The 27,946-nt window shown below is 44.4% G+C and overlaps 1 protein-coding gene and 1 long non-coding RNA gene across 10 annotated transcripts in view; one reads left to right on the top strand and one right to left on the bottom strand.

Moving 5' to 3' along the window:
* The window catches only part of CLPB (ClpB family mitochondrial disaggregase), a 147,030-nt gene that overhangs the window by 72,705 nt on the left and 46,379 nt on the right, over positions 1–27,946 (top strand). For all 5 annotated transcript variants that reach the window (NM_001133667.1, XM_054523845.2, XM_054523844.2 and 2 more), the window contains 1 exon segment: positions 4,998–5,126. In NM_001133667.1, coding sequence (NP_001127139.1) covers positions 4,998–5,126 — 129 coding nt within the window.
* Positions 354–19,967, bottom strand: LOC129048931 (uncharacterized). Of its 5 annotated transcripts, none has more exons than XR_008511633.2 (5): positions 12,590–12,886; positions 11,423–11,695; positions 9,312–11,011; positions 4,556–4,665; positions 354–602 (listed from the first exon to the last, which is right to left on the bottom strand). It is a non-coding gene; the product is annotated as an uncharacterized LOC129048931 (long non-coding RNA). The 5 variants fall into 5 exon arrangements; XR_008511636.2 differs by having other exon boundaries at positions 10,178–11,011; positions 12,590–12,878; XR_008511634.2 differs by having other exon boundaries at positions 10,722–11,011; positions 12,590–12,809.

Below are 27,946 nucleotides of genomic sequence, written 5' to 3'. Positions count from 1 at the left end.
AAGGGGCAAGTGCTCTGCTTCTAACTGGTGCTGTGATGCCTCAGCAGGGTCTTAATTTGTATAGAGTCTTCAGTGAGAGGAAGCTGAGAGGCCAGAGGCGTCTTCCTAGAGACTCTTGATGAGAAGTTAGCTTAGTCCCTGAGCTTCAGGTCGTTATCAACTGACCCTGAGTTATGTGAGGCTTGGGCCTGTGGGCATTGGCAGAAGCTGCACAGTACAGAAGATAGAGCAGAGGCCATGGAGCCACTCAGGCTTAGGGTCTAGTCCTAGCCTACCACCGACCAGCATTGCAAGTTGAGCAGGCCACCTAACCTCTTTAAGCCTGTGTTTCTTCATCTGTTCAATAGAGATGATAGTACTTGAACTCTCGGCCCTACATGGATTGTCATGAGGATGAGGGAATGATTGCCTTGAAGTGCTCCCTACACTTTAAAACATGATACAAACATAAGGGGTTATTCTTTTATTTGTCTTATTAGTCATAGAGGTTCCCTCTCATGGAAACACGTTCACATCTTTAAAGGCAAGGGCACTGCTAGACATTCCATGACATTAGATGGCACCGGCGGCTGAGAGGGACTCAAAGCTAGGGTTGCCTTCGCCTGCAGAAGTGAACAGTAAATAAAGCTTTTGTTATCTAGAGACCACTGCAGGATTTTAATGAGGGTTCAGCTGTCAAACAAGAAACTGCTGAGTGACACCCAGTGAAACAGATGGCTCTTAACTCAGAACTCTATTCTTATGCTCACTGTGCCCTCCCTCCTTCCCTCCGTCCCCTCCCCTCCCCTCCCCTCCCCTCCCCTCCCCTCCCTTCCCTTCCCTTCCCCTCCCTCCCTTCCTTCCTTCTTTTACTTTCTCTTTTTTTTTTGAGACAGGGTCTGGCTCTGTCGCCCGGGCTGGAGTGCAGTGGCGTGATCTCGGCTCACTGCAACCTCTGCCTCCCTGGCTCAAGTGATCCTCCCACCTCAGCCTCCCGAGTAGCTGGGACTACAGGCATGCGCCACCACGCCCAGCTAATTTTTGTATTTTTTGTAGAGCTGGTGTTTCGCCATGTTGCCCACACTGCACCTCGGCCTCCTGAAAGTGCTGGGATTACAGGCGTGAGCCACTGCCCCCACCTCACTTTGCCCACCTCACTGTGCCTTTCTGAGAGGAAAGTATATGCAGGATTCCTCAAGTGAAGCCTTTTTTCACAGAGAAAATACACTTTTGGAAGCCCATGATGAGATAACGACTAACATTTATTGAGAGCTACTATATGCTAGGCACTGTACCCAGCCCCTTTATTCATAGTGTCTCATTTAACCCTTACAACATCCCATGAAGGCGTTACTGTTATTACCTCCACATATAGATAAAGGAGCCTGGCACAGAGAGGTTAGGTAAATTGCCCAAGATGACACAGTCAGTAAGTTCAGAGCTGGGATTCAAACATAAGTGGTCTGACTCCAGGGCCCCACCAAATACTGTTGACTGGTATTACTTTTATTTTTATTATTCCAAAACCAAAAATAATATTAGGGCCTTGTTTATGTTTGATGTATTTATTTGTTGATTCAACAAGTATTTGTCAAGCACATACTTATGGCCATACACTGCTGGGCAATGGAGAAGGTAGTCACACTTCCTGTATTCATTGAGTTTTTTGTCTGGGGGGAATTGTAGTCAAGTAAGCAGGTGCTTACAATAGAATGTAATAAATACTAGAATTGGGAGATGCCTAAGGTGCTAGAGGAGCTCATAGGAGCAATAACTACCTCAAACGTAGGAGGAATCACTGGAGAAAGTGACTTCTAATCAGAGGCCTAGCGCTGTATTGGAGTTAGCCAACTAAAGGCATGGGAGAGGGGAAGATGTTCCAGGCAGTGGAATAGTATTTACAAAAGCTCAGAGGCAAGAAAGAGCATTAGAAAGGTGATGATGAGAGATGAGACTGAGGTGAGCAGTGGGACTCCTCTGGACATTCCTTATTAGTTGGGCTATGACACCAGCACTCTCCTGACGTTTGCGCCAAAATAGCCCCAGCTGTGTTCCTTGAGTTCATCTGCTGTTTATGGTAAGTACCCTGTGTATAGCTCTGTCATTGCACGTGTGAAATTGTATTATCATTTGTCTGCTCAGTGGTCTGATTCTTGCATTAGGATGTTAGCTTCTGAAAGTCAGGAACTATGTCTTATTTATTATTATATCTCCCGGAACTACCACCATGCACTGGTGCTCATTAAATGTTGTTTGTTGAATGAATGATGTGTTTTCTTTGTAAAATGGATTACACCTTTCCTGCTTTCTTGAGCCAACTATCACTTTTCGTCAGGTTCATCATTATATCCAGCAGTTAATGTCCTGTGTGGCAGTTCAGTGATGCCCTTAGGGGTTTTTGAGGTGCTGTACTCTGAATTCCTTTTTCAGCTTTTCATTGTCCTGTTCTTTTCCCTGCCTGCCTGGCCAGTGCTTGATTGTAATCAATCTGCTTGGTTCTATAGCATCCTCCCTGGCCTTCTTATTTCCTTCTCCTAATCTGCAGTGGGCTGGAAATAAGATCACCTAGCATGATTTGATAAGGCTGTAACTAAGGGCTAGTAATCTCTGATTGAGGTCCTAAAGGGCTCTCTTATGGGAAAAGTGTAGATGCCATTGCACATGGGACTTGTATGTTAGAGGCCTTTTAACTTCCTGTTCTTCCTGCTCCAGGAAAGGTCAGATAACACTCCTGGGGCAGGACCGGGGGGTTCATCAGTCTGGAGAGGCCATGTCAGGAGTAGAAGGCTCATTGACCATTGATTCTATAAACCACAAGAAACTAAGAAACTGTTGTCTGTTCCCAGCTGCACACTCCACCAACTTTATTTTGGCCAAACATTTGAAATGCTTCCAGCCACATTAGCTTATCTGAGTGCTAGCTACAAACCTCAAGCCATTTTCTATTAAGGGCAAATTCTGCAGAGAGTGAGTTTGCACCTTCACCCAAACAGGAAAACAGGATGGAGTGAGAGCCAAGGCTGGGACCAGGACATCTGGGCTCTACTTCTTTCTTTGTGTCTGATTTCCTCATTTGGAAAATGAGGGTGACATTATGATATGTGAGAAACAGTGGGGACAACCACTTATTAGCTGTGTGACCTCTGAGCCTCAGTTTCCTCATCTATAAAATGGGAATAATAATTACCTACTATGTAAGGTAATTATGAGAATTAAGTAAGATTGTGTGAAGTGACCATGTCAGGCATAGTATAGAAGGTCAGTAAGTGAAATCTATTAGTATGGCAGGGCACGGTGGCTCATGCGTGTAATCCCAGCACTTTGGGAGGCTGAGGTGGGTGGATCACCTGAGGTCAGGAGTTCGAGACCAGCCTGGCCAACATGGTGAAACCCCATCTCTACTAAAAATACAAAAATTAGCCGGGTGTGGTGGCGGGCGCCTGTAATCCCAGCTACTTGGGAGGCTGAGGCAGAGAAATGCTTGAACCCAGGTAGAGGCTGCATTGAGCCAGATCATGCCACTGCCCTCCAGCCTGGGTGACAGATCAAAACTCCATTTCAAAAAAAAAAAAAAATCTATTAGTATTAGGAAGAGGGATGGCAGTCTTCTGGCTTTTGGAACTTTATATAGGACGTTTAGTATTGCATAGACTCCATTCCAAGACCACTTGAAAAACAATGGTTTAGGAATTGTCTGGTGCTTTTGACTACATAGGTAAGGTCGCCTCTTGACTGAGTGTACCCCTTTATCCAGTGAGAGATAAGAGGAACCTGTCCTCTGCAGATCCTGTGCTGTGGACTCAGGGAGGAGTACAGGTAGTCAGGACCCAAATTCTACCCCTACAAACTCAGCTCAGGAGGGAATGTAAGACAGTTGCCTGGATAACTTTCACATGGGGGCTAGAAAGAAGCTCCATTGCCTGAGCAGGGGAGAGAGTGCTCTGTGGGGTCTCATTTCCCAAGGGAGGGCCCCAGAGGTGGGGTAACATTCTAATTTATTGTCCAAACTGGAACTGTCTATAACAGCAGACGAAAACCAGGACCACCCTGGGTAAACAGGGTGTGTGGAGTCACCCAACCCAGAGAGTCCTGGAAAAGTGATGGACTGGTTTTATATTATTTTATATCAAATCAGAGTGAGAAAATCACAAATAGTAGCACTAGAGTGAGCCTGGGGGATTTTGGTTCTTTGACCACATGAAATGCTTGTTCTTCTTTCAAAAAATGTTTACAGGTAATTATTAAGGGTAAAAATGCAGATTACAAAATTGCATTTACAGTAAATTCCAGTTTTATAGGGGATACACACACATGAAATTTGGAAGAACATATATCAAAATCTGACACATAGTTTCTCAAGTCGCTGAGATATTGGTTCCTTTTCTTTGTTGCACTTTTCTGTGATTTTAAAAATTTAATTGCTTTTATACATTTTTTAAGTTTTAAAAAACTAAAACCACTTACTTACTAGAATGTAAACATTTTTAGAGCAGAGAGGTATATTAATCTTCTGCTAAAACAGCCTCTGTCTCCTGCCCCACTCTTCCCTTGTCCTACCCCAACCTGCTTTCTTTACCTGCATAACTTCTCTTCATCCTTTAAGACTCCTATCTTCTGGGATCCTCTCTTCATGCCCAAGTTGAGCTAAACTCTCCTCTGGCGTTCTGGTATATTCTCCTGTTATACCTGTAACAGAGCATTTATCTCAAACAGTTCTATAAACATCTGGTTATTGTCTGCCTCCCTTGTCAGTTAGGTCAGGGGCCTTATCTGATCTATTTCATGTCCCCAGGATGAATCCTAACACATAACAGATGTCAGTAAACATTGTGGAACTAACTGGCCTCTGTTTTGCCTCTTCTTACCCAGCACAGATGGCCAGGAACATAGTAGGTGCCATTTTATGCTTAGTAAGTAGGTAGATGAGTGAGTGAATTAAAATGCCACGAGAAAACAGGTGAGATTGGTGGCTCATGCTGTCATTGCTAATGGAAGGGTTTGTGTTGCTGTCTCCCCAGTCCTGATCACCCGAGAGGATGACTTCAACAACAGGCTGAACAACCGCGCCAGTTTCAAGGGCTGCACAGCCTTGCACTATGCTGTTCTTGCTGATGACTACCGCACTGTCAAGGAGCTGCTTGATGGAGGTGAGAGCAGAGGTGGAGGAGGGGTGGGGTGGGGGAAGTGGAAGAGGGGTGGGGTGGGGGAGGTGGAGGAGGGGTGGGATGGGGTTTGGCAGGGGGAGAGAGTACTTGGCAGCCTCTCTATTCTGGAAATAAGATACTTCCCCAGAGCCCTGTTATCCTCCTAGAGCTAGAGATGCCTCGAGAGCAGCTTTGCCTGCCGAGAGTGGCAGTGCACACATGTGGTTTGCCCTCCTGTGGCTGATGTGTGTTCTCTGCGTATATGTGGTGTGATAACACCATGCCATCCTGCCTGTCCGTGTATGCTGTGAGAGTTTTCTGGACTGTTGCTATCCCTAAAAGTGTTCTCTCTTCTCCCCCGTGACCTCCAAAGCAGAGCTAATGAAACAAAGGACACAGGCTCTTTAAATCCCTCCTAACCCAGTTCACAAAGACATCCTCTTTGGTCCCACCCGCATCTCAGGCCCCTTCATTACTCTGGGTCATGGCACCTTATTCTTTTCCATCATTACACTTGTCACAACCTGAAATTGTTTTTATTTGTTCAGTAGCCTTCTCCCTAACTTGTCTCTGAGCTTCTAAAAGGCAAGAACCATGGCTGACTGGTTCAAGTGTCCCCAGCATCTACTATAGTACTTGGCACTTAGTAAGCACTCAATAAATCAATGAATAATGAATACCCTCCCTTTGGAGAACATCAGTTAATTGGAGAGACAAAACATGCCATCCCCAGACTCAGGCTGGGCAAGTCCTGTCCAAGTCTGGTAGTGTTACCTGCCAGACACATCCCAGTCACTTTCTTTCCCACTTCTGCATATCCCACTCCCGCCTCTCCTTGGGAGAGTGTGGGAAGCATCTTGCCAGGATGTGTGGAGCACAGACCCCTGAGTGAGTACATGGCACATGACTGCCTGTTTATGCCTCCTCTGCTGCTTTTTGAGGGCCAGGGATCCTCTCTTGGGGCTAGACTCCAGGGTCTTCCTTGTTGGGATCATTCTTCATAGAACCTGAGCACTAGAAAGGTCCTCAAAGGTCTCTGGGCCACTCTGATGATTGCCTGCCTCTCTTCTAGCAGAACCCTCTCCAACAGCTGGCTAGCTGACATTTTTCAGAGACAGAAGGAACCCTCCTTCTTCCCCGGGGAGTTAATCCCATTTTACTTTATCCTTGACTGGTTGAAACATCTTTTTTTTTTTTTTGAGACACGGAGTTTTGCTTTTGTTGCCCAGGCTGGAGTGCAATGGCACAATCTTGGCTCACCGCAACCTCCGCCTCCCGGGTTCAAGCAGTTCTCCTACCTCAGCCTCCCAAGTAGCTGGGATTACAGGCATGTTCCACCACATCTGGCTAATATTGTATTTTTAGTAGAGACACGGTTTCTTCATGTTGGTCAGGCTGGTCTCGAACTCTCGACCTCAGGTGATCCACCCGCCTCAGCCTCCCTAAGTGCTGGGCCACTGCGTCCAGCGTGGTTGAAACATCTTTTTAATGAGCTGTGGTCTTCTCTGTAACTTATGCCAACTGTCTTTTGCTACCTAATCACTTTTCCAAATACCAGTCTTCAAAGAAAGTTCTTTCAGTCCCAGAGCCTTTGCCTCCACAGGCCCAGCATCCCCAGATCATCTTCTGATTGGCCTCTGGGAACTTCCCAGGAACACGTAATCTTGCCACTTTCTGTCCGCCACAGCCATGCTAGCTTAAAACCCAGGCCTGGCCTGTATCCCCAAGCCTACAAGGGACCTGCCCCAGAGCAGCCAGAATATGCTTTGTTCTAGGGCACAGCCACTGAAGGGCAGGACTACTTGTGGATGTGGCAGCAGTTCTTGGGATGACTGATGCTTCTGGAGCGAGAACTTGCTGCTCTCAGAAGCAGAGACTTAGAAAACATCCCCAAGCAGAATGCTTCTTCCTTTGTCCATTGGAAAACTCTGTGGCAAGACATTTGTAGCTAAGAATTGGCGTGTTCACCAAGGACATTATCTCTGCCGTGCCTTAAAATCAATCAATACTCCCAGCTATTGTCCAGTAGTTTACACTCTCTGCTTCCCCCAACCCCCAGACAAGAGAATTCACTTTATAAGGAGCCCCTCTTCCTAGCCTTCTAGATCGAACACCTTTGAAATGAAAAGACGAGGGCCTTTTATGAAACTCCCTCCATCCTCACCCCCCAGGCCAAGGCTGGCCCTTTGAGCCGTTCCAGGGGCATGGTTCCTGCCTGTTGACTTGGAACAGATGCCCTTAGCCCCCACCTTTACATTTCTCCCACCTGCCTTTTTAGCCAGCATACATTTACACCCCCTGCCCTAGCCTCCCAGCCTGAAGGGCCAAAACCATTAACCCACTATTTCTCCCTCCCAACCCTGAACAAGTCGCTGTCACTCAGGGCCTGCAGGCTGCCAACTTCTGACCTCCCTTCCCCCTTGACCTCCCTTGGTCTGCCTGTGTGTGTGACCAGCCAACCGAGAGGCAGGATCCTGCTCTGTCATTCTAGGGACTGTTGCCAGTCATATTTCCAGAGTCTTTTGACCTCAGCTGACCCTCTCCAAAGGGTTTCAGGAAAGGCAAGGGAGCCTACCTTCCTGCCCATCTGGCTGGCTTTTTTTTTTTTTTTTTTTTTTAATTGAGACGGATTTTCGCTCTTATTGCCCAGGCTGGAGTGCAATGGCGCGATCTCAGCTTGCCACAACCTCCGCCTTCAAGCGATTCTCCTCCCTTCAGCCTCCCAAGTAGCTAGGATCACAGGCATGTGCCACCACACCCAGCTAATTTTGTATTTTTTTTAGTAGAGGTAGGGTTTCTCCATGTTGGTCAGGCTAGTCTCAAACTCCCGACCTCAGGTGATCCACCCGCCTCGGCCTCCCAAAGTGCTGGGATTACAGGCTTGAGCTACCGCGCCCAGCCCCATCCGGTTTTCTTAGGCTGTACTTGCCACTAGCTTTGCTGCAGTAACTAAAGGGAGATTCTGTGAGATCCAAAGCAGGCCTAAATACAGAGGCCAGCCTGTGCTCACAGGCCCACACAGAACAGTTTCCTTGAAATTACTTAGTCCTCAGGGATTTAGGGTCCCCAGACCTTAGAGGGTTAGAGCTAGAAGAGTCAGCTGCTCTTGCTGTCTGACCAAAAGTCCCCATTTGAGCTGGGAGGAGGTTCAGACAGAAGCATCAGGCTGATAATGTGGAAAGCTCTCTGGCCCATTAGGAGATGGCATGGAGTAATAGAAAGGGAACCTCAGGCTTCAGAATCAGGCCAACCTAGGTTTGAATCCCAGTTTACCCACCTATTAGCTGTGTTGCCTTGGGCATGTTTCCTTAATTCTCTAAGCCTCAGTTTTCGTACATCTAAAATAACACCTGTTTCACAAGGATAGCATGAGGATTGGTGGTATTTTGTATGAAAGCCCCTGGCAGGCATATGGTAGGTTCCCTGTTATAAGTAGTTATCATTGTGACATGTATAAAGAAATCAAACTCTCATTCTGGCAGCTGTAATTCCATTCCTCCCCAATATGGAACCTTTACTCCTACCTTAAGGCCTCTTAATTCTGTCTCTAACTACAATATTCCCATCCTGTCTAAAGTGCCATCATGTTCCCTCTTTTCTTATCTGAATCCTGAGACTCTTCAAGGCCTCCCTCTCTTAAGAAGCCTTTCTTAGTCGTCTGGTCTACTCTGATACTTCCTCCTCCAAACTTGTACAGCATTGTACAGCTTAGCACAGACTGCTTAACGTCGCCTCATTTTCAGGAGACCCTGTAGCATAGTGAAAAAGAAACAAGCTTTGAAGTCAGACCTGGGTTTAAATCTCAGCCTGGGCAAGCCACTTGCCATCTCTGAGACCATGGGCCTCAGGGATCCTAAGACAGATCAGGCAAACTGTCACTGACCCTGAGGCCCTCACACTGTCAGAGGAGGCAGATGTGGAAACAGGCCATGATAATGGGGTAGGTGCTCTGGCAGGCGCCTGGACAAGGGGCTCTGGGGACGAACAGGGGGAAATGCTGTCTTCTGCCTGGTGATCAGACAGGTAGAATCAGTTACAGAAAGCTTCCCAGAGGAGGGGGTGCTTAGGCCTTATCAGGAAGGATGATGGGAGTTTGCCAGAGTTCTCCAGAAGGGTTTTGAATTAACTAGTGCCAGTCTTCTACTCCCAACCGCCACAGAAAAGTACAGAGACCCTCGTGTTTTTTACCTTGGAAGATGCTGCTTTTGCCTGTGTTGATGGCTTATCAGCAGGAAGGCTCTGCTTCAGCACTTGAATGCAGGTGTGGTGGGAGGGAGGGAGGAAGGTGGGGAAGAGCCAGTAGGACTAGAAAGAGGAGTGATCAGGGAAGGTGGCTAGAGCCTCATACTTCAAGTGCCTGAAGATGACTCATCTTGATATTTCCAGGACTGTTAAGTTGCTTTGGCAACCAGGTCCTTTCAGGGATGTGATCCTACTGACAGATCCATCTTCCTAAAACATATCTCTAATCATGGCAGTTTTTCTTGACCAAGGTTCCTCCAGAGAATTGAGCCCTCATTCTCCAAGGCATCCATTGTACACAGGAATTAACTTCTCTCCCAGGAATCTAAAATGGTACTAGCTATATATATATATACAGCTTTGGAAGCATTGAGAAAATCACTAGTCAATTTTTTTTTGTATGTGCTTCAAAGGAGAACCCCCAGCTAAGAGAGGTTGCAAGGGAAGAGCATGAATATTGGAGTCAGGATCTTGGTACCAGCCCTGCCATTTAATAGCTATGTGATCCAGGGCAAATTACTGACTGTTCTGAAGTTCTTTCTCCTCATCTGGAAATGGGGGTGGTGCCACCTACCTCCTAAGGATTTGTAAGGATTAGGACATATGTACTTCTACAGAGTAGGTACTTTATATATAGTCTCTGTTATTATTAACTTCAGAAACACTCAGTGCTCACTCGTTTAAAAAAAAAAAAAATCCTAACCATACGAATGCTTTTAACTGGTTTTAGAGTTGCTCTAGTCTGACCCTCACCTACCTTTTCCTTTTCCCCCTACTGTAGCCCTAATACTCCAGCTACACTGTGTTCCCACCTTGGTGCCTTTATTCTCGCAGTTTGTTCGGCCTCTCTTTTCCCTTTAAGACCATTTCTCATGCTGGTGGAGTTCTTCTTACCAGTCAGTCGCTAGCCTCATGCCACCTTCCTTCTGAAGTCTTTCCTATTCTCTGGATTTGGGTCCAGTCTCACTTACTAGACCAAGGTGGATGAAGGCCAGGCCTGTGTCTTTTTTTGTCTCCATCTCCTTTGCTGCAATGCTCTGCACATGATTTAGTATGTTTTTGAATTGGATGCACTGATAAATCTCCAAAACCACTGTAGGTTTTCTTTTGGGAGATGTGGTGTCTTTACTTTTTGGTCTACTCTTTGCCGATCCCTGCCCCGACTCTTAATTTCCTAATGTGTCTGACTTTTTAGAGCTTCACTTATGAGCCACCTCTGCCTGGCTACCTTCCTTCTCCTTATAGTCATAATGCCACTTCCTTTTCAGTCACTGGTGCTCTCACTTCAGAAACACTTGGACTTTAACGAAACTTAATACTTTCCCTGGGGCCTCTCTCAGCCTCCTTCCCACCTACTTTAGTGAATCCTCCTTGCCCCATCTCCAAGTCTGCGCTGAGTTATCAGTGTTAACCAGCCATCATCAAATGAGTTCTTAAATTCCCCACCATCCCTGCCTGAGGCAAAGATCCTTTCCAGTGGTGCCATCTCCTTTAACAGCCTCTTGGCTTGTTGTCAGGACCCAAAACTTCGAGTTCGCTTCTTGTTACACTTCACCGTCTGTCCATCTGGCGGCACTGCCTGATGCGGAGGGAATCAGCTCTGCCTCAGGCTGTCTGTCCTCTGTTGAAGCTCCACACTCTGATTCCTGCCAGCAGTACAGAGAAGGGGAATGAGCACTGGGTGAAGGATCAGATGTTCTGGCTCTGCCACCAACAAATCCTTTCACCTTTAGGCATATCCTCTCTCCTCCTCAGTAAAATAAAGAAGTTAGGATAGCAGATCCCAAGGACCCCTTCCAGCTCCAGCATTCTTTCACTTACCAGATACTTACTGAGCATCTCTGCTGCCACAAACCCTGCCCACAAACACTTACTGAGCATCTCTGCTGCCACAAGCCCTGCCCTAGGTACCAAGGAAATAGAGATGATCCAGACATGATTTTTGCACTTAAGTAACTCACAGTTCGATGAGAAAACCAGACATTTTAACCAAGAATTGCTATCTGGTGTATTAATGGAGATCTGTAGAAGGTGCTGTGAGATCACAAAGAAAAGACCTTTTAAATCTTGAAGAGGGCAGTTGAAAGCATGATGTAGGAGATGGGGTTCACACCAAGTCTTGAAGGATGAACGCAAGTGTACCAAGTAGATGAGGTAGGAAGGCGGAGGAAGCAACGTGTTCAAAGGCATGGAGTATGAAGCAGCATACTTTACTCAGAATATTGCAGGTAGTTCAGAAGAGCTGGAGGTCATCAGAGGGCAAGAATGGAAAGCAGGAGCTAATATTGAAGGTCACTAATGTAAGCTGTGCTGAGGAGACTGGACTTATCCTGCAATGGGAAATCATTAAGATTTAGAGGAGGACTAGGTTAGGCTTTATGTATAATGTGAAAGATGGTTTAGGCATTTCTAAAATGTTTATCAGTAGCTGAATGGATGAATAAATTGTGGGATGGTCACACAATGGAATAATGTACAATGGGCTTGAGTCAACTCTTGCTGTGTGCTACAACACAAACCTCACATCAGGTCACAAGCCAAACAGAAGAGTGCTTACTGTATGCCTGCATTTAAATTCCAAAATAGAGAAAACTAATCAATGGCATAAGAAGTCAGGGTAGTGCTTAACCTTGAGAGTGTGGGTAGTGACTGGGAGAGGCCGTGAGGGGATCTCTGGGATGCTGTAATGTTATTTCTTTATGTAGATGCTGGTTATGTGGGTGTGTCCGTTTTGTGAAAATTGAGTTGTATCCTTATGTACTTTTTGTGCTTTTCTTTATATGTTACACTTGAAACAGGTTTTTAAAAAAAATGAGGGGAGGCTGGGTACGGTGGCTCATGCCTGTAATCCCAGCACTTTGGGAGGCTGAGGTGGGTGGATTACCTGAGGTCAGGAGTTCAAGACCAGCCTGGCCAACATGGTGAAACCCTGTCTCTACTAAAAATACAAAAATTAGCCAGGCATGGTGGCAGGTGCCTGTAATCCCAGCTACTTGGGAAGCTGAGGCAGGAGAATCACTTGAACTTGAGAGGTGGAGGTTGCAGTGAGCCAAGATCATGCCATTGCACTCCAGCCTGGGCGAGAAGATCAAAACTCCAATTCAAAAAGAAAAAGAGAAATTATATTTTTAAAGGCATGCAAAGTATAGCCCCAAATGTGTCACTAATTTCTATAGACATAAAATTACTCTGACTAGTTGCTATAAAAGTTTCCAGACACTTACTGTTTGTATTTATCCCATCAAAAACTGGTGGCAAAGTTCACCGTCTGGCACCAGTACACAGACCACACTTAAAACATGACTGGTCTGCTGGTACTCCCAGGCAGAAAGGGGAGACAAATGAGCAAAATAGAACCTCTGCCCTCAACTAGCTTAAAGTCCAGTGGTATAGACATTCTGGGACACATATAGTCACACTGTGTGGCAAAAAGGTCACAGCACTGCCTTTATGATGTAGACATGAGGGACTATGATCCACCCCAGTTCTGCCACATCTCACCCTTCTCTAACATGACCCTTCTCTAACATCACTTTTTTCCTCTATAAAGTCATGGCCCTTCTCTAACATCACTTTTTTCCTCTATAAAATGAAGAAATTGTGTCAGATGATTGAATACTAAAGGTTTCTTCTTCTTGTTTGGATTCAAATGTTAAGGCCCTCCATGTTAGCAGTTATCTAGGGGAGGGATGGGGAGAGATTGCTAATGGGTACAAGGTTTCTTTTGGAGATGATGAAAATATTCTAAAATTAGATTATGGTGATGGTTGCACAACTCTCTAAGTATACGAGAAACCTCCTCTAAAGTGTATACTTTAAATGGGTGAACTTTATGGTATGTAAATTACATCTCAGTAAAGCTATTAAAAAAGAAAAGAAGAAAAAAATCCTCCATGTCTCTCAAAACCAGAAAATCTTGTCTTGGATGTCTGACTGATTGCCTGAAAGCAGGCTGGAAAGCCAGGAGGACCAGATTGACCCCACAGCTAGTGTGGTAGAGGAGATGAGCCCCTCTGTTGTATAAAACAGTTTCCTTTTAAAGAATATCATTAAAAAATTTGTAAACCTCTCTCTTCCCTTCCTTTTTATTGATTTCCTGTTATTATTTTAACAAATATTTATTGCATCCTTGTAAAGCCTAAAGCCTGGTAGAATATAGATGTTAGGCAAATAATTACAAAATTACCAGCTAATTATTAGCTAAATTGCTACCTAATAAAAAAAGTATTATTAAGGAAGAATAGAGGGTACTATAAGAGCATAATGGGACCTAATCTAGTCTGAAGGGGAATGGAGGAAGTCTTCCCTGAGCATATGGCATTTACATTGAGACTCAAAATGTGGATGTTAGCCTGTCATTTAGTTTGAGAAAATCCTGTGGAGAGGGATGTCCATTAGTCATCCAAAGGGATCCAGCAGTCTAGTCCAGGGCATTTTGGGGAGTGGAGGAGTTCTGTGGTATTGTATCTGCAGCCCATGTGGAAGACCAGGCCTAGAAGGGGCCCTCAGTGACCTAAGTCCTATCCTCAGCCCTTTACCCAGTGTAGAATGAGGAACTGTCCTTGCTCACCCCAGGGAAAAGTATTTCTGTATCCTGGCTCCTGTGGACATCGAGGAGCCACTGCATAGTTGAGCTGGAGATGAGCCTGGTCACCAGAGCCCATGCTCTCCAGAGCCACTTGCCATCCAGGCCCCCGCATTTCATCAAGGCTTTAATCGGCTCCAAGCAGTCCTCAGATGAGCCTGGCCAGTATCCGGCATGACCTCATCACCGCCAGTAGTGGCAGCTGGAGGCCAAGGCTCCCCTGGGTGAGGGAGAGGTCAGCATCGGCTGGGTCAGGTCTGTTCCATGTCCTACACTCTCCTCCACCTGCACTGAGCCTGGAAACAGCGCTGAGTCAGAATCAGATTTTCCAGCTGCCCTTTGCCAGCCCACTCATGCCCCCTCCAGCGCATGTGCTGTTGGGCAGAATGCACAGATAAAGGACCACACTGCAGCTTTAAGAAAGGAAAATGTCAATCTGAAAGTCAGGGCCTGCAAAATAGCAGTAAAAGCCCCTTCCAAGGCTGAGACTGGGGATGACCAGAACCAAGTGTCCCTTCCCAAAAGGAGTTTGCTTCTAGCATTCATGTGCTGTCTTCCTCGATACAGAAGCCAGGCAGTATCCAAGGAAGAACACAGCAGGGATGTTCTCTATAGGTTTGGACCACAGACTCCTTCCTGAACTGCATTTTGGAAATGAGCATTTTTTAAATGAAGCAGAAAAAAGGAGCTTGCCACTTGAGAAATCCTTCAGGGACCCCTTTGAAGTAATAGAAGCCTGTGTGGTAAAATGCTGACTAGGGGTCAAGGGACCTGGCACGTGGTTCTGGCACTAACTCTGCCTTGCTGTCAAGCAAGCCCTTCCCCCATACTGAGCTTCAGTTTCCTTATTCGTAAAATAATATAATTGGACTAAAATCTCAGACTTCCTTTCACTGTAATATTTTGTGATTCTGAATACTTGCCCACTGATCTGTCTTAAGTATTTATTTATTCAGCAACTATTAATTATTTTCTTACAACTAACCACCATCATCCCTATTCTCAGTTCCTCTGATACATGTTCTTAAAGCATCCTGTATGATTTATCACTTTTACCATAACATGTAGTTCTATAGTTATTTGATTAATATATCTCTCCTTCACTTAACAGTGAGTTCACAGAAGGTAGGATGTGGATCTGAGGTACTGTGTTCCCAGCACCTTGCACTGTCCTTAGCACATGATAGGTGCCTAGCAAACATTTGTTGAATTAATGGGTACTAGGCATGCCAAGAAATAAGAGAGAAAAAGATACAGGCACTTCCTTGAGACTGCACCCTGTACAGTGATAGTCTGGTGAAAATGCCCATATGCAAAGCAGACTGAGAACAGTGCAGGACAGTAGATAACAGGACTTTCAATTAAACATAAGCAAGGGCCAGAATTAACAGCTATCATGGGGAAAGAGGAGGGGAGAGACCAGTGTGGCATTATAGAAGGCTTAATGGAGGAGGTGGGACCAGAGCCAGACCCAGAAGGACAGGTAAAATTCAAACAGAGAGAAGGAAGGAAGCTTTTCAGGCGAGGCAGCAACAGGAGCTGTCCACAGGAGCCAGGAGCCAGAAATACTGTGTATTATTTAGAGACCTGGTAGAAGCTGGCCACCTGCTGGATTAAGGGGTAGGGAGATGGGTGTGGAGGATCTTGGGGAAGAGACAGAGGACTTGTACTTAGTTTTGTAGTCCATAGAGAGCTCCTGAAGTGATTGTCTATTGTTTATGTATTTGTTTAGTGACCATTGTGATTTTTACTTTAAAAATGCACAAGATAAAAATTTGGAGTAGTACCAGAAGACATGCAGTGGAAAGGAAGTCTCCCTTCCACATCCCTGGTCCTCCTCAGAGGCAACCACCTAACTCTTCTTATGTATCATCCCTATTGCTGCTGTAAGTTCTCACAAACTTAGTGGCTTAAAACAACACAAATTTATCTTATAGTTCTGGAGAGAAGTCTGAAATGGGTTTCGCTGGGCTGAAAACGGTGTTGGCAGAACTGTCTTCCTTTCTGGAGACTCCAGGAGAGAATCCTTCCTGTCTTTCCCAGCTTCTAGTGGCTGCCCACATTCTATGTATCCATGTGGTCGCCATCCATCCTCAAAGCCAACAATGACCGGTTGAATCTTTCTCACGTTTCCTCACTCTGGCACTGGCTCTTCTGCCTTCCTCTTTTACTTCTAGAAACCTTTGTGATTATACTGGGCCCACTCAGATAGTCCAGAGTAATCTCCCCCTCTCAAAGTCAACTAATTAGCAACATCAGTTCTATCTGAACCTTCATATTCCCCTAACATATTCACAGGTTCCAGGGTTAAAACATGGACATCTTGGGTGAGAGTGGGGGGTTATTCTGTGTATCACACTCTCAGAGATATTTTATAAATGCTTTATTTTTAATCCTGTTTTGAATAGTTAATACTTGTACATAGTACAAAATTCACAAGAATTTTCAGAGAAAAGTCTACTCTCACCCCATCTCCAATCAAAGAATTGTCCAGTTTCTCCATGTATTGTTACTATCTTTTCCCTTGACATTAGTTAGCACTCTATGAAGAGATAGCTTTTGGTTTTTGAGATAGGGTCTTGTTCTACCACCCAGGCTGGAGTGCAGTGGCACAATTATAGCACACTCCAATCTCTAATTCCTGGGCTCAAGTGATCCTCCCACCTCAGGCTCCCAGTAGCTGGAGTTACAGGCATGAGCCACCTTGCCCAGTTGAGTTTAAAAAAAAAATTTTGTAGAGACAGAGTCTCGCTATGTTGCCCAGGCTGTGAGGAGATACTTTTAAGACCACAAAAATATCCTGCTCCTCATCAAAATTTTACCCTAGAATTAGCACCCATCGCTGGTTCTTGCCTGAACCAATCTTTATGTGATGCTTGCCGAATGAATATTTTCCATGTTTTCTAACTCCAGCACGTACTCCACATTGACTAGTTAGCACTTGACATTCTGCTCTAAGCAAGAACCCCTTTCCCTCTGTTTTCTAATATTGTCAAAATGTGTTCATGGGTACTTAACTTTTTTTTTTTTTTTTTTTTAATTTTTGAGATGTTGTCACCCAGGCTGGAGTGCAATGTCGTGATCTCGGCTCATCGCAACCTCCTTCTCCTGGGTTCAAGCGATTCTCCCGCTTTAGCCTCCTGACTAGCTGGGATTACAGGTGCCCACCACCAGGCCCGGCTAAATTTTTTTGTATTTTTATCAGAGACGGGGTTTCACCATGTTGGCCAGACTGATCTTAACTGCTGACCTCAGGTGATCCACCCATCTCAACCTCCCAAAGTGCTGGGATTACAGGCATGAGCCACCACGCCCGGTGGGTACTTACCATTTTAATGTTGTAAAATTTATTATAGGCTTAATTATGTTGGGGCTACCATTGCCTCATATTTGGCCAGTGTGGCATACCTGCATCTTTTTTTTTTTTTTAATATATAGCATTTTCTTATTTTTCTACATGATGAAATGTCTCAGGCTCATCTCGTATCCACCTTGTTGTTGCCCTGAAATCAGCTATTTCTTGAGGAGCCCTCGGATTTTTTTGTTGATAATTGTACTAGAGTGTGAAATCTGAGTACCAAGTGTGCTCATTGCTCCTTCTGTTGATAGAGCCAAGAACTATTTATATAGGTATATACACATATATATACATATCCATTAAAATATACACATACATGTATATACATATGCACACAGATATTCTATATTGTTTACTTTTTTGTTTATAACGTGAATGCACCAAGGATGATTTTTGCTTTTAAGAAACAGCATCTAGCTATGTTTTCCAGGCTGCTCTCAAACTCCTGGCCTCAAGTGATCCTCTCACCTCAGCCTCCCGTGTAGCTGGGACTGTAAGCACAAGCTATTCCTATGCACCTACATATATTAGAAATCCTGAGAACACCAATACTGCCTGCCCCCCCATCCGCCCCACATTCTAGTTAATCCTGACGGGTTCTTTCTTGTCTTCACACATTTCATATTAGTATGTCCTTCTTCCATAGTGACAATGCTAGCTGCAAATAGCGTTGATACATTTATTTATTTACTCATTTGCTCAATCCTATAATACATCTAAAAAAGCTTCAGAACTGCTTTACCCATGCCACTGAAGAAAACAAACCTCCTTAAAAGTTCAGGTCAGGATTTGTTTGCAGTTCTCACCCCTAGTCTATCCAAGGCTGAGAGTATATAGTCAAATACTGGGTTCCTAAGTTACTAGGGTTCTTTTCTCCCCCTTCAGTGTGTTTATGCTCTTCATTTGAAATACAGTTGGGTTAATTTTTCAATTTGCTTTCACTTTTAGGATTTTTCTTCCCTACGTATCCTGATTGATTTAATTTTATTGTTTGAATATGTAGAGCACTATCTCATTTCTAAAAGTCAAAGGTACCAAAAGGTATACTCAGAGAAGTAAACCTCCCTCCTGTATCCCTTTCAACCTTCTTCTGTCCCTCTCAGTGAGTCCTGACCCCTTGTAAATAATTAACTTTGTTGTTTTCTGGTTTATCCTCCCTGTGTTTCTTTGTATAAGCAAATATTTGTATGTTCTCTTATTTCACTTTTCTGCCTACACAAAAGGTAGCATACTGTATATGTCGCTTTGCAGTTTGCTTTTTTAACTTAATATTTATTGAAAATCACTTCATGTAAATTCATAGAGATAGTTCTCATTTTTAATAGCTGCATAATACTTCATTGTATGTATATTCCGTGTATTCTATACTTGGACCTTGAGATTTCCAATATTTTGCAGTTACAAATAATGCTACAATGAATAACCTTATGCATATATATTTTGGTCTTGTTGGAGGTATGCCTTTACAGTAAAGTCTTAGAAGTGGTATTGCTGGGTCAGGGGGTAAATGCATATGTCTTCTGGTTAGATATTACCAAGCTTCTCCTCCGTACGAGTTGTACCATGTTACACTTCCATTAGCATCGTATGAGAGGGTCTGTTTCCTCTTAGCCTCTCCAGCAGAGTGTATTGTCAAGCTTTTGGATTTTTGCCAATATGAAGGCGAGACATAGTATCTCATTGTAATTTTAGTTTGATTCTCTTATTATAAGTGAACTTGAACATCAATTCATATATTTGGCGGTCATTTTATATCTCCTTTTGTGAACTGTCTATTTGTGTCTTTTGCCCACTTTTCTATAGGACTTTCGGTCTTGTTTTTCTCTTGATTTTTAAAATTTCTGTTTATGTTAAGAATATTAGCCCTTTATCTGTGATATATAGAAATATTTTATACTACTTTGGATTGATACGATTTTAACACTTCCCATGTGATTCTAATATATAGCCAGGAGTGAGAACCACTAGGGTAGTTTAAACTATACAAATCGGAGCTGTTTTTTAAAGGAGAATGCATAGAGAGAGAAAGGAATAAGGGCTGAGGACTCGGTCTTCGGTGACATTCAATAACTGGGAAAAGAAGAATGAACTGCAAAGGAGAGAAAGTTATGGATATTGCATATCATGGAAATCAAGGTAGAAAAGAAGGCCAGGCGTGGTGGCTCTTACCCCTGCAATCTCAGCACTTTGGGAGGCTGAGGTGGACAAATGGCTTGAGCCCAGGAGTTTGAGACCAGCCTAGACAACATGGCAAAACCCTGTCTCTACAAAAAAAAAAAATACAAAAATTAGCTGGGTGTACAAAAATCAGGAGGCTGAGTGGGGAGGATTGCTTGAGTCCGGGAGGTGGAGGTTGCAATAAGCTGAGATTGCACCACTGCACTCCAGCCTGGGTGACAAAGTGAGACCCTGCCTCAAAAAAATATATTTTTTTAAGGTAGAAAAGAATTAAAAGGAGGCAAGATTGGTCAGCAGTATAGATTACTGCACCCATGGAGAAGAGGAAAAAGAGGTTGCTGGATGTGGTAATGACATTCATAGCCCTACCTCTCAGCACAACTTCATCTGTGCTTATTCAGGCTGAAGGAAGACTCTCCTGATCTGTGGGCAGTGGTTTTGTCGAGCAGTATTGCCCATGACCATAGGAGGCCTCTCCTGACAAACAGAAATGGAAGGAGCACAGCTCAGCTGTGTCATAATGGGGCCATAATTACTCAGTCAGCAGGTATTTTTTAAACTCCTACCGAGTGCCAATTACTGTTCTGGGCACAGGGTATCACAATAAAGACCTCATTTTTAATCTTTGCTTCTCTCTCACTACTTTCTAATAAGTTGGAAGTTTCTTTTACCCAAGACCATTCATCTGTTTTGTCATGCATCCTCAATTCTGGGACAAACTTGGTGAAATCCTCAGAATTAATGAGGGAAAAGCATCTTGAAAAAAAATGGAATCACTAGCAACAGCAAGGAGCTCTGGGTCAAAGTGGTCCTCCTGGTGTTTGTAGTCTATCCCTGTCCTCTCTCCTTCCTCCTAGCCTCCCACCACCTTTCCACTTTTATTTTTGGTGATGGTTGCCTGGTGACTGTGGTTGGGCATAAAAGAAGGTACATAAACTGGAAGAGTCCTTATTGGCAGAAGCTTCTGGTTTTTTAAAAAAGCAAATGTTTTATGAGGGAGATGAGTAATTCCTTCAGCCTTGAATGAAAGCAGGTATCAGCAGATAAAACAGTTCCTGTTCCCAGAACCATAGCCTATAACATTTGATATTATAGTTGAAGATACTACCTCCCCCACCCCCACATTTCCAATTCTCTCCATATAGGGAAGTGCAATTAGCAAAAAATATTTCATTGGTTTCTGTTGCTGTGAGTGTTCACAAAGGCAACATAAATAAGGCTTCCTATCTTCCTTGAGTTCAGAGTGAAAGTCTGTATATTTGAGTGTACCTCATTCCAGTGAGCTTGGCTCAACCACTACTTTAATGTGCTGATACTTTTCATCCAAGCAGAGGGCTCTACTTAGCTTTGGGAACAGATGTATAAGTGGAAGCAAAAGTCATCTCTTGATAACCCCTCTTCTCTGCCCTGTACATTAGGCTAGGATTGGTCAACAGAAGCTTAAACATCTGGTCAGCTCAGTCCTTTGGGGTGGTTGGGGTTTCGTAGACAACCCGTCAAGATTGATTGGCCTCATAACTGAATTAGCCAGATGTGTGGGCATTGTGTGCCCTTTCCTCAGCCTCCTTTCAATGTTGTTAGATGGAAGCAGACGTAGGATTAGCATGTTTGAAGATGATGTGTTTTTAGTGCGTGAACAAAAGCTGCCGCCTTCTACGGAGACTGTGGCTGTGCCCCAGACATCAACAGTGTAATTATGACTGCTAAATTCAGCCCAGACCCCAGGCTTGGATGCTTTGGTCTCAGCTGTCATTTGCAGGAGGGAAGGCTGCAGAGGCCTAAGGACCCTGGCTCTGATAGTGCACTTTGAACTCTGCTTTATCCAGAGCCTTTCCCTCCCCACTGACAGTTGCTCCTAGCTGCTCTCTGGCCATAGAACCTGCTGCCACCTCTGAGGAGAGTCTGTGCTATACTGTGGGGATAAGGAGGAGTAGGCCTGGCCTCTTGAAAGCCCACGACTTCCAGGAAAGTCGTGAACATTTTCATTTTGGGACTTGTCCAAAATGAAAATGAGCTAAGGATCCTCACTTCCTATGCCTGTGTCACATGCTATTCAGAGCATTATCCACCGTCTAGAAAACCTCTACGTTAGGTTTGCATTGACCAGAAATCCTTGGCAGGAGTTTTTGCTTTTGCTGTTTTCCTTGTCTAACTCTGTATGTGAAGTATGTTTGAGTATTCATTTCCATGGTTTTTATACCACCTCTTTCTAACCACACTGATCTACCTATTTTCCGTAGAACAAACCAGGCATTTTCATGTCTTCCATAGCTTTGTTGATGCTTAATATTCCATAGACATCTCTCATCCTCAATGCATCCAAACCCATCCCTCCTCACACTTTCTTCCGTGTTCTCTTTGATGAATAGTATGGTTGTCTACTGGTCACTCAAACTAGGAAGGGTTATGTCTGATGACTTCTCCCTCACTTTCCACCAAGCCCTGTCTTTCTTAGAATTTCATCTTAAGCCCATTCTCTCCTCTATCCCCACTTCTCTAATTCAGGCTTCATCACTCTCACCTGGACTATTGTAACAGCCTTGTTGTTCTTCCTACCTCTAGGATCCCATCAAACCAGCCTCCACCTCACAAAACCATGTCACTTTCCTGCTTTAAAACCTTCAGCAGTTCCCACTGCCTATAAATTAAGCCCAGATGTTTAACCCAGCACGCAGTTATTCTGAAGTCCATTATGAATCTTCTGCCACCAGTTTGCAAGAGAGAATGAGGATGATGGTTTGCTTCAGGATTGGGATCATCCTGTGGGCCTACCAGGAGGATGCCTGCAGCCAAGTAGGCCTGGGAGACAGGAACTGTCTCTGCCTGTGGCCCACTGAACTGTTCACTACCTAGCATAGTTTTTCCTGCCTCCAAACCTGTCCTCATTCACTTTGCCTGGAATGTCCTTTCCCCACTTCTCCACCTATCAAACTCCTACTTAGCCTTCAAGATCCAACTCATTTATATCTTTAATGTGTAACTTTCCATGGTTTGCCTACATGAAGTGAATCACTTCTCACTCTGTTCCCCCACAGCAATTTTAGGAGACTATTTTATTGTTTTAAAGATTGCAATTGTGAAGCTTCAAAAAACAGAGCTTAACATGAATCTCCTCCTTACACACCCTCTTCCTCTTGCTCCTCTGATTCTGCTGCTGGTGGCCCTGACCAGATCTCTAACCTGGGAAGGCCATCCAGTCTCCCTTCTGTCTATTAAGGAGGTAGGGTAGCCGGCTCCCTGTTCAACACCCCATCCACTGTAGGAAGGAATGGTTAGTAATAGTAATTGAAGGAAAAATAACAACAGTTACCATTTTTTGATAAAAACTCTGGACTAAGCCTTTTCTCTCTTTTAATACTTAAAATAACTTGCCAGGCACGGTGGCTCACGCCTGTAATCCCAGCACTTTGAGAGGCCGAGGCGGGCGGATCACGAAGTCAGGAGATCGAGACCATCCTGGCTAACACGGTGAAACCCCGTCTCTACTAAAAATACAAAAAATTAGCCAGGCGTGGTGCCAGGCTGAGGCAGGAGAATGGCGTGAACCCAGGAGGCAGAGCTTGCAGTGAGCCGAGATCGTGCCACTGCACTGCAGCTTGGGCGACAGAGCGAGACTCCAGCTCAAATAATAATAATAATAACTCTACAAGTTAGAGACTCTTATTATCTACATTTTCCATATGCATAAACAAGGGCACCAAGCAGTTCAGTAATAACCAAGGTTCACCACTAAGTGGCAGAGCCATTGTGTTATTATAGCTATGATTAGGATCTCATAAGCAGAATTCCAGTCTATGTCCCCAGAGCTCTCTAGGGTCTACCCTGTCTTCTGTAGGGTCTGGCATAAAATAGATAATCTAGAATGTTGGTTGGTTGGTTGGTTGAATGAATGAATGAATCAGCATTCTACCCATTGAACTTACCTTCAGGTGTTAAGAGGGACTGGCTGAATTGTCTGTAGCTTATGCCAAGAAGTATGGATTTTGTCTCATCTCCTAATGCCCAGCTGTACACAGACATGTTCCCTCCCACTCAGTAACAAACTGCCTGGAACTCTTTCCTGGCTCATATTTACAAGAGAATGTGATAAATTCCGTATCGATCCCTCCTGTTCCACTGTAAATTTTGCAAAAGATGATTAAATAGAGCAATAGAGTCTGCAGGCATTGTGGCTCAATATGTTGTGGACTGGTGTATCGACCTCCTCCATCCAAAGGCAGCTAGTGCCTATCTCTGCTGCCCCAAACCAGTAATTAAAATCCTTTGAGACTGGGATTTAAAATCCAATCATATTCCTGAATCAAGCCTTCTAGCCTCCCCGTGTGACGAGTGCAATAAGGTAACGGCAGGAGCATGTTTATGTCTGTGTTGAAGCAGTCCCCATAGGGTGGGTAAGAGATGGAGACCTGGGTAGCCCTGCTGGCTAAATCATTTCACCCTGACACCACAGCCACTTGTAAGACAATCTGTAGGTTCATAAACAAGTCCCAGCCAAAGATCAAAACTCAAGGTATAAGAGCAAAATGTCATGCACAAAAATCCACAAATTCTGTTCCACTGTACACTTATATTCCCACAGCCAGTAGTAAGTTTAAGCAAGTGATTTGGCCTTGATTAAACTGTTACTGGCCTTTAGTAACCAAACGCATTTTTGAATTTCCACAGGAACTCTGACTTAATCTAAACTAAAGCCAGCCTTCCATGTGCTGAGGTCTGTAATCAAAGCACAAGATACTACTGAAATAAACTTGTCCATCTCCCCTCAACTGGATCAGGAACTCCTGAAAAGCAAGAACAGTATCTTCTTACTCACTTTTGTATCCCTAGCACCTACCATGGTGCCAAACACATAGAAGACTCAAAAAATATCTTTGAATGAATGGATAACAATTAATCTTGAAAAAAAATGTGTAAACCAGTATATAAGTAGGAAACCTCCTAAGCGGTTGTCCATTTAATGCTTGAACACTTTCAGTGCTGGAGAACTCAGTTGCTCTTGAGGCTGCTCATATTCTATTTTTGGATTTTCCGATGGTTAGAAATTTAGCCAATATCTGCTTCTCAGGGTTTTAATATTACCCTTGGATTCATGTAGAATGAATCTAATCCCAATTTAACATGATGGCCCTTGAAATATCTGAAAATGTCAGGCAGGTTCTCCTGAGCTCTTTTCTCCAGCCTAAACCCTCTACTTCCTTAAACTATTTTTCTCACGTGGCCTCTAAACCCTTTCCTGTCTCAATCACATTTCCCAGAACAATCCTCACTTTCTCTTCCAAACCTATGACTTCCTATTTATTTCCACTAACTTGCATCATATTTGCTTTAGCTCTTAATGTCAATCTTCCATCTGGTGTATTTGGTACCCTTTCCCACCTTAATTACATCTGCAGATTTGATGAGGAAGATGTCCCTGTGATATCCATGTCATAGATAAACATGCTGAACAAGGACCAAGTGTTTGCTGCCAGTGGAAACTCCTTCCAGACCTCTGATCCATCAGTGACCCACCTCCTTGGGTCTGGTTAGTCCATCAGTCATTTACTAGCATTCCATGTGGTACTGGCATCCAGCCCACATTTCTCCATTGTGACCACAGGATTATCCTAAGACATCCCATCGGATGTCTCATGAAGTCCACATTTGGCCTAATTGTACCTGATTGAGCAAATAGGTCATCCTGATAAAGAAAGGAGAGGTTAGTCTGGCATGACTTGGCTTCTGCGAACCCATCCTGATGCCTAGTGATCATCATCATTCCTTTTCTAGCCATTCACAAAGCATTCTTAGTCATACATCTGATTGTGGAGACAAGACCTATGTGTGAAAGTCTGTGATCAGGTAATAACTCTAGCGGTTCAAAGGAAGAAGTGATCTGTAGGCTTGAGTGGCTTGGAAGAGCTTCAGGGCAGGGAAGATGAACCTGAGTCTGCAGAACATAAAGTCTGAGTGATGAGCACAGATGAGTTTGGCACCACAGAAGAGAACAGTGGTAGTCCAGTGCAGGCCAGTCCTTCCAGTCGGTGCTAAGGAAGTGAAAGCTACGGGGTGGGCAGAGGCTGAGACAGTGTAGGTGGAAAAAGCCCTGGACTAGTAGGCATGGGTTCTAGCTCCCACTCTCCTACTCATAGTCTCTGTGACCTTGAGCTCTAATTTCCCTTCCCCAGGCTTCTCCACTTCTCTGGTCCTTTTTTCTTTAGTGCTCAGTGTGGTATCTTCTGCTCTTCTCCAGCTGGTGCTGTGGTTTCCCACCTCCTCAGCTACACAATGCCTAGCTCCCTTGTACCAGGGGGTTAGGGGGAAGAATCATCATCTTCATCTCACTCCCCTGACATCCTCATCTCCTCACTCCCCTGTAGTATAATGACATTATTTCTATCCCTCTCTGTCTTTCACTAATCTGAGTTCTGCCCAAGGGCAAGAACAAATCTGATTCCATACAGTGGAATGGGGAATGTCTGGATCCATTCCATTAAAACTCTCTCTGTTCCCTGAATGTTAGAAATCTGCCTCCCTGAAGGCAAGGGATCATATCAGAGCATGTCCACTGGGGGGTTGGTACTTGTGGATGACCTTCTGGGAGGTCAGTTAATGTGTGTCACCATTCCTCTGGCCCCCAGACAGGGAAGCCCTGAATGGGAGGAAGGGGAGCCTCATTTTGTCCCCTTTTTACAAAGCTGTCTATCCCAAATCTACCTCTAGAAATGCCCCTATCTTGGCTTTGGAGCATCTGAGCACACTGGAATGGAGGAAAAAAGATGATTTTTCTCTCTTTTTGAGTCATCAGGCCTTTGGAAGGTAGGATTTTGTAGTGGAAAATCAGACCTGGCTTCCTTTCCTAAAAAAATATTTTTTATTATGTAAAATATCAAACATGTACAAAAGAGAGAATAGTATAATAAATCCCCATGTTAAATCCCAGCTTTACCATTTATCTGCTGTATGACCATGGGTAAATTATTTTAGTTTTCTGAGCCTCTACTTTCTCAGAATCTTTGTTTGATGAATAATTCAGACACTGTATATAAAGGCATTATACCCAACAAATGTTAGCCTGTCACCTTTCCCCTTGCTCTTCTGCTAGACTCAGTTAAATCATCTGTAAACTAGAAAAAATAATAACGTCTCCTGCTGTTTTCACCAAATTGTTAAATCCATGGCCATTGTCAGCACAGGCTATGGCACATAACAAGTGCCCAGTAAGTATTTTTCATTACAGGGGCGAGGCGGGGGGCATATCTGCAAGTGTGAATGTCTGTGTACATACGTATGTTGAGCAGGGCTCAGTGGTGTGGTTTATAGAAAAAGCTCAAGATATCAGGACACCAGAGCTCTAGTCCCAGTTCTTCTGTGCTTCCTGCAGCATTCTCAACAAGTCTCTTCTCTCTCACCTTCAGCCTCTGGGAAAGTAGAGGAGAATTGGCTCTGACTTGAGTAGCCCTGTACATACTGGATGTGAAGACTAAACCAAGATATGAAAGTGGCAGGCCAGGACCCTGAGGCTGAGGGCCAGGAAAAGGAGTAAGTAGGGAGGACACTAGGAGCCCAGAAGGGAGAGCACTGATCACTGGAGGAGGAGAGAACTGGGCCTTGAAGAATGGGCAGGATCTGGATAATCGGAGAGACCACAGGTGGGGACAGAGTGGAGCTGAGCGTGCAGACAGGGAAGGTGCATGGCTTCTCATATGTGGTCATCCTGCCACTCTCTCTCTGAATGTTTCCTTGATGGGGAGCTCATAACCGAAAAGAATAGATCAGTCCACATTGACATGTCTCTGATCATGGGAAGGATTTCCCATAATTAGAAGTTTCAACCAAAACTTCTAATTTGAGATAGTCAACAGACTGCTGAAATAGTGACAATGAGGATGAAGGTGGTAAAGCCACTAGCAGTAAATATGGAAAGCAAGAGTGAATGTAAAAGTTATTACAAAGAACATTGTACACCTGTCTAATCCTTCTTTCCAATCATTTTTGAACTTGTTAATCTAATTAGTCCTCACAAAGCCCTTAGAGGTAGGTGGTAGGTAGGGCAGCAGTCATTACCACCAGAGAAGTAGAGCAAGTGCCCTGGATCACACAGCTGGGAGATGCGGCCCCTCACTGGCTCCCCAGCGCAGTGCTCTTTCAGAGGGAAGGGCTGAGTCACGGGAACTGCAGTGGAATCGTATCACTAGAAGATCGGTGTGCTGACAGAACTGGGGGTGGGGAGGGGCATGAATGTCAATGTTAATAATAATAGGCCGACACATTTGTATAGGGCATTTACTGTTGTTGTTATTGTTGTTGTTAAGCCCTCTTATACACATTATCTTATTTGAGGTAGGCAAGGGCCAGGACAGACTAGTGTCAAGGGAGGAGGGAGTGACAGGCCTCCTCCCACCCCCTCAGCTTATGAGCTTTTCCCACCAGCACAGAGAAGATCTGAATCCCACCTCCCTAGGTGGGATTCAGCACTCT

The sequence above is a fragment of the Pongo abelii genome, chromosome 9 (assembly GCF_028885655.2).
Source record: "Pongo abelii isolate AG06213 chromosome 9, NHGRI_mPonAbe1-v2.0_pri, whole genome shotgun sequence".
Classification (NCBI taxonomy): domain Eukaryota; kingdom Metazoa; phylum Chordata; class Mammalia; order Primates; family Hominidae; genus Pongo; species Pongo abelii.
This window is presented reverse-complemented; position numbering and strand designations above follow the sequence as displayed.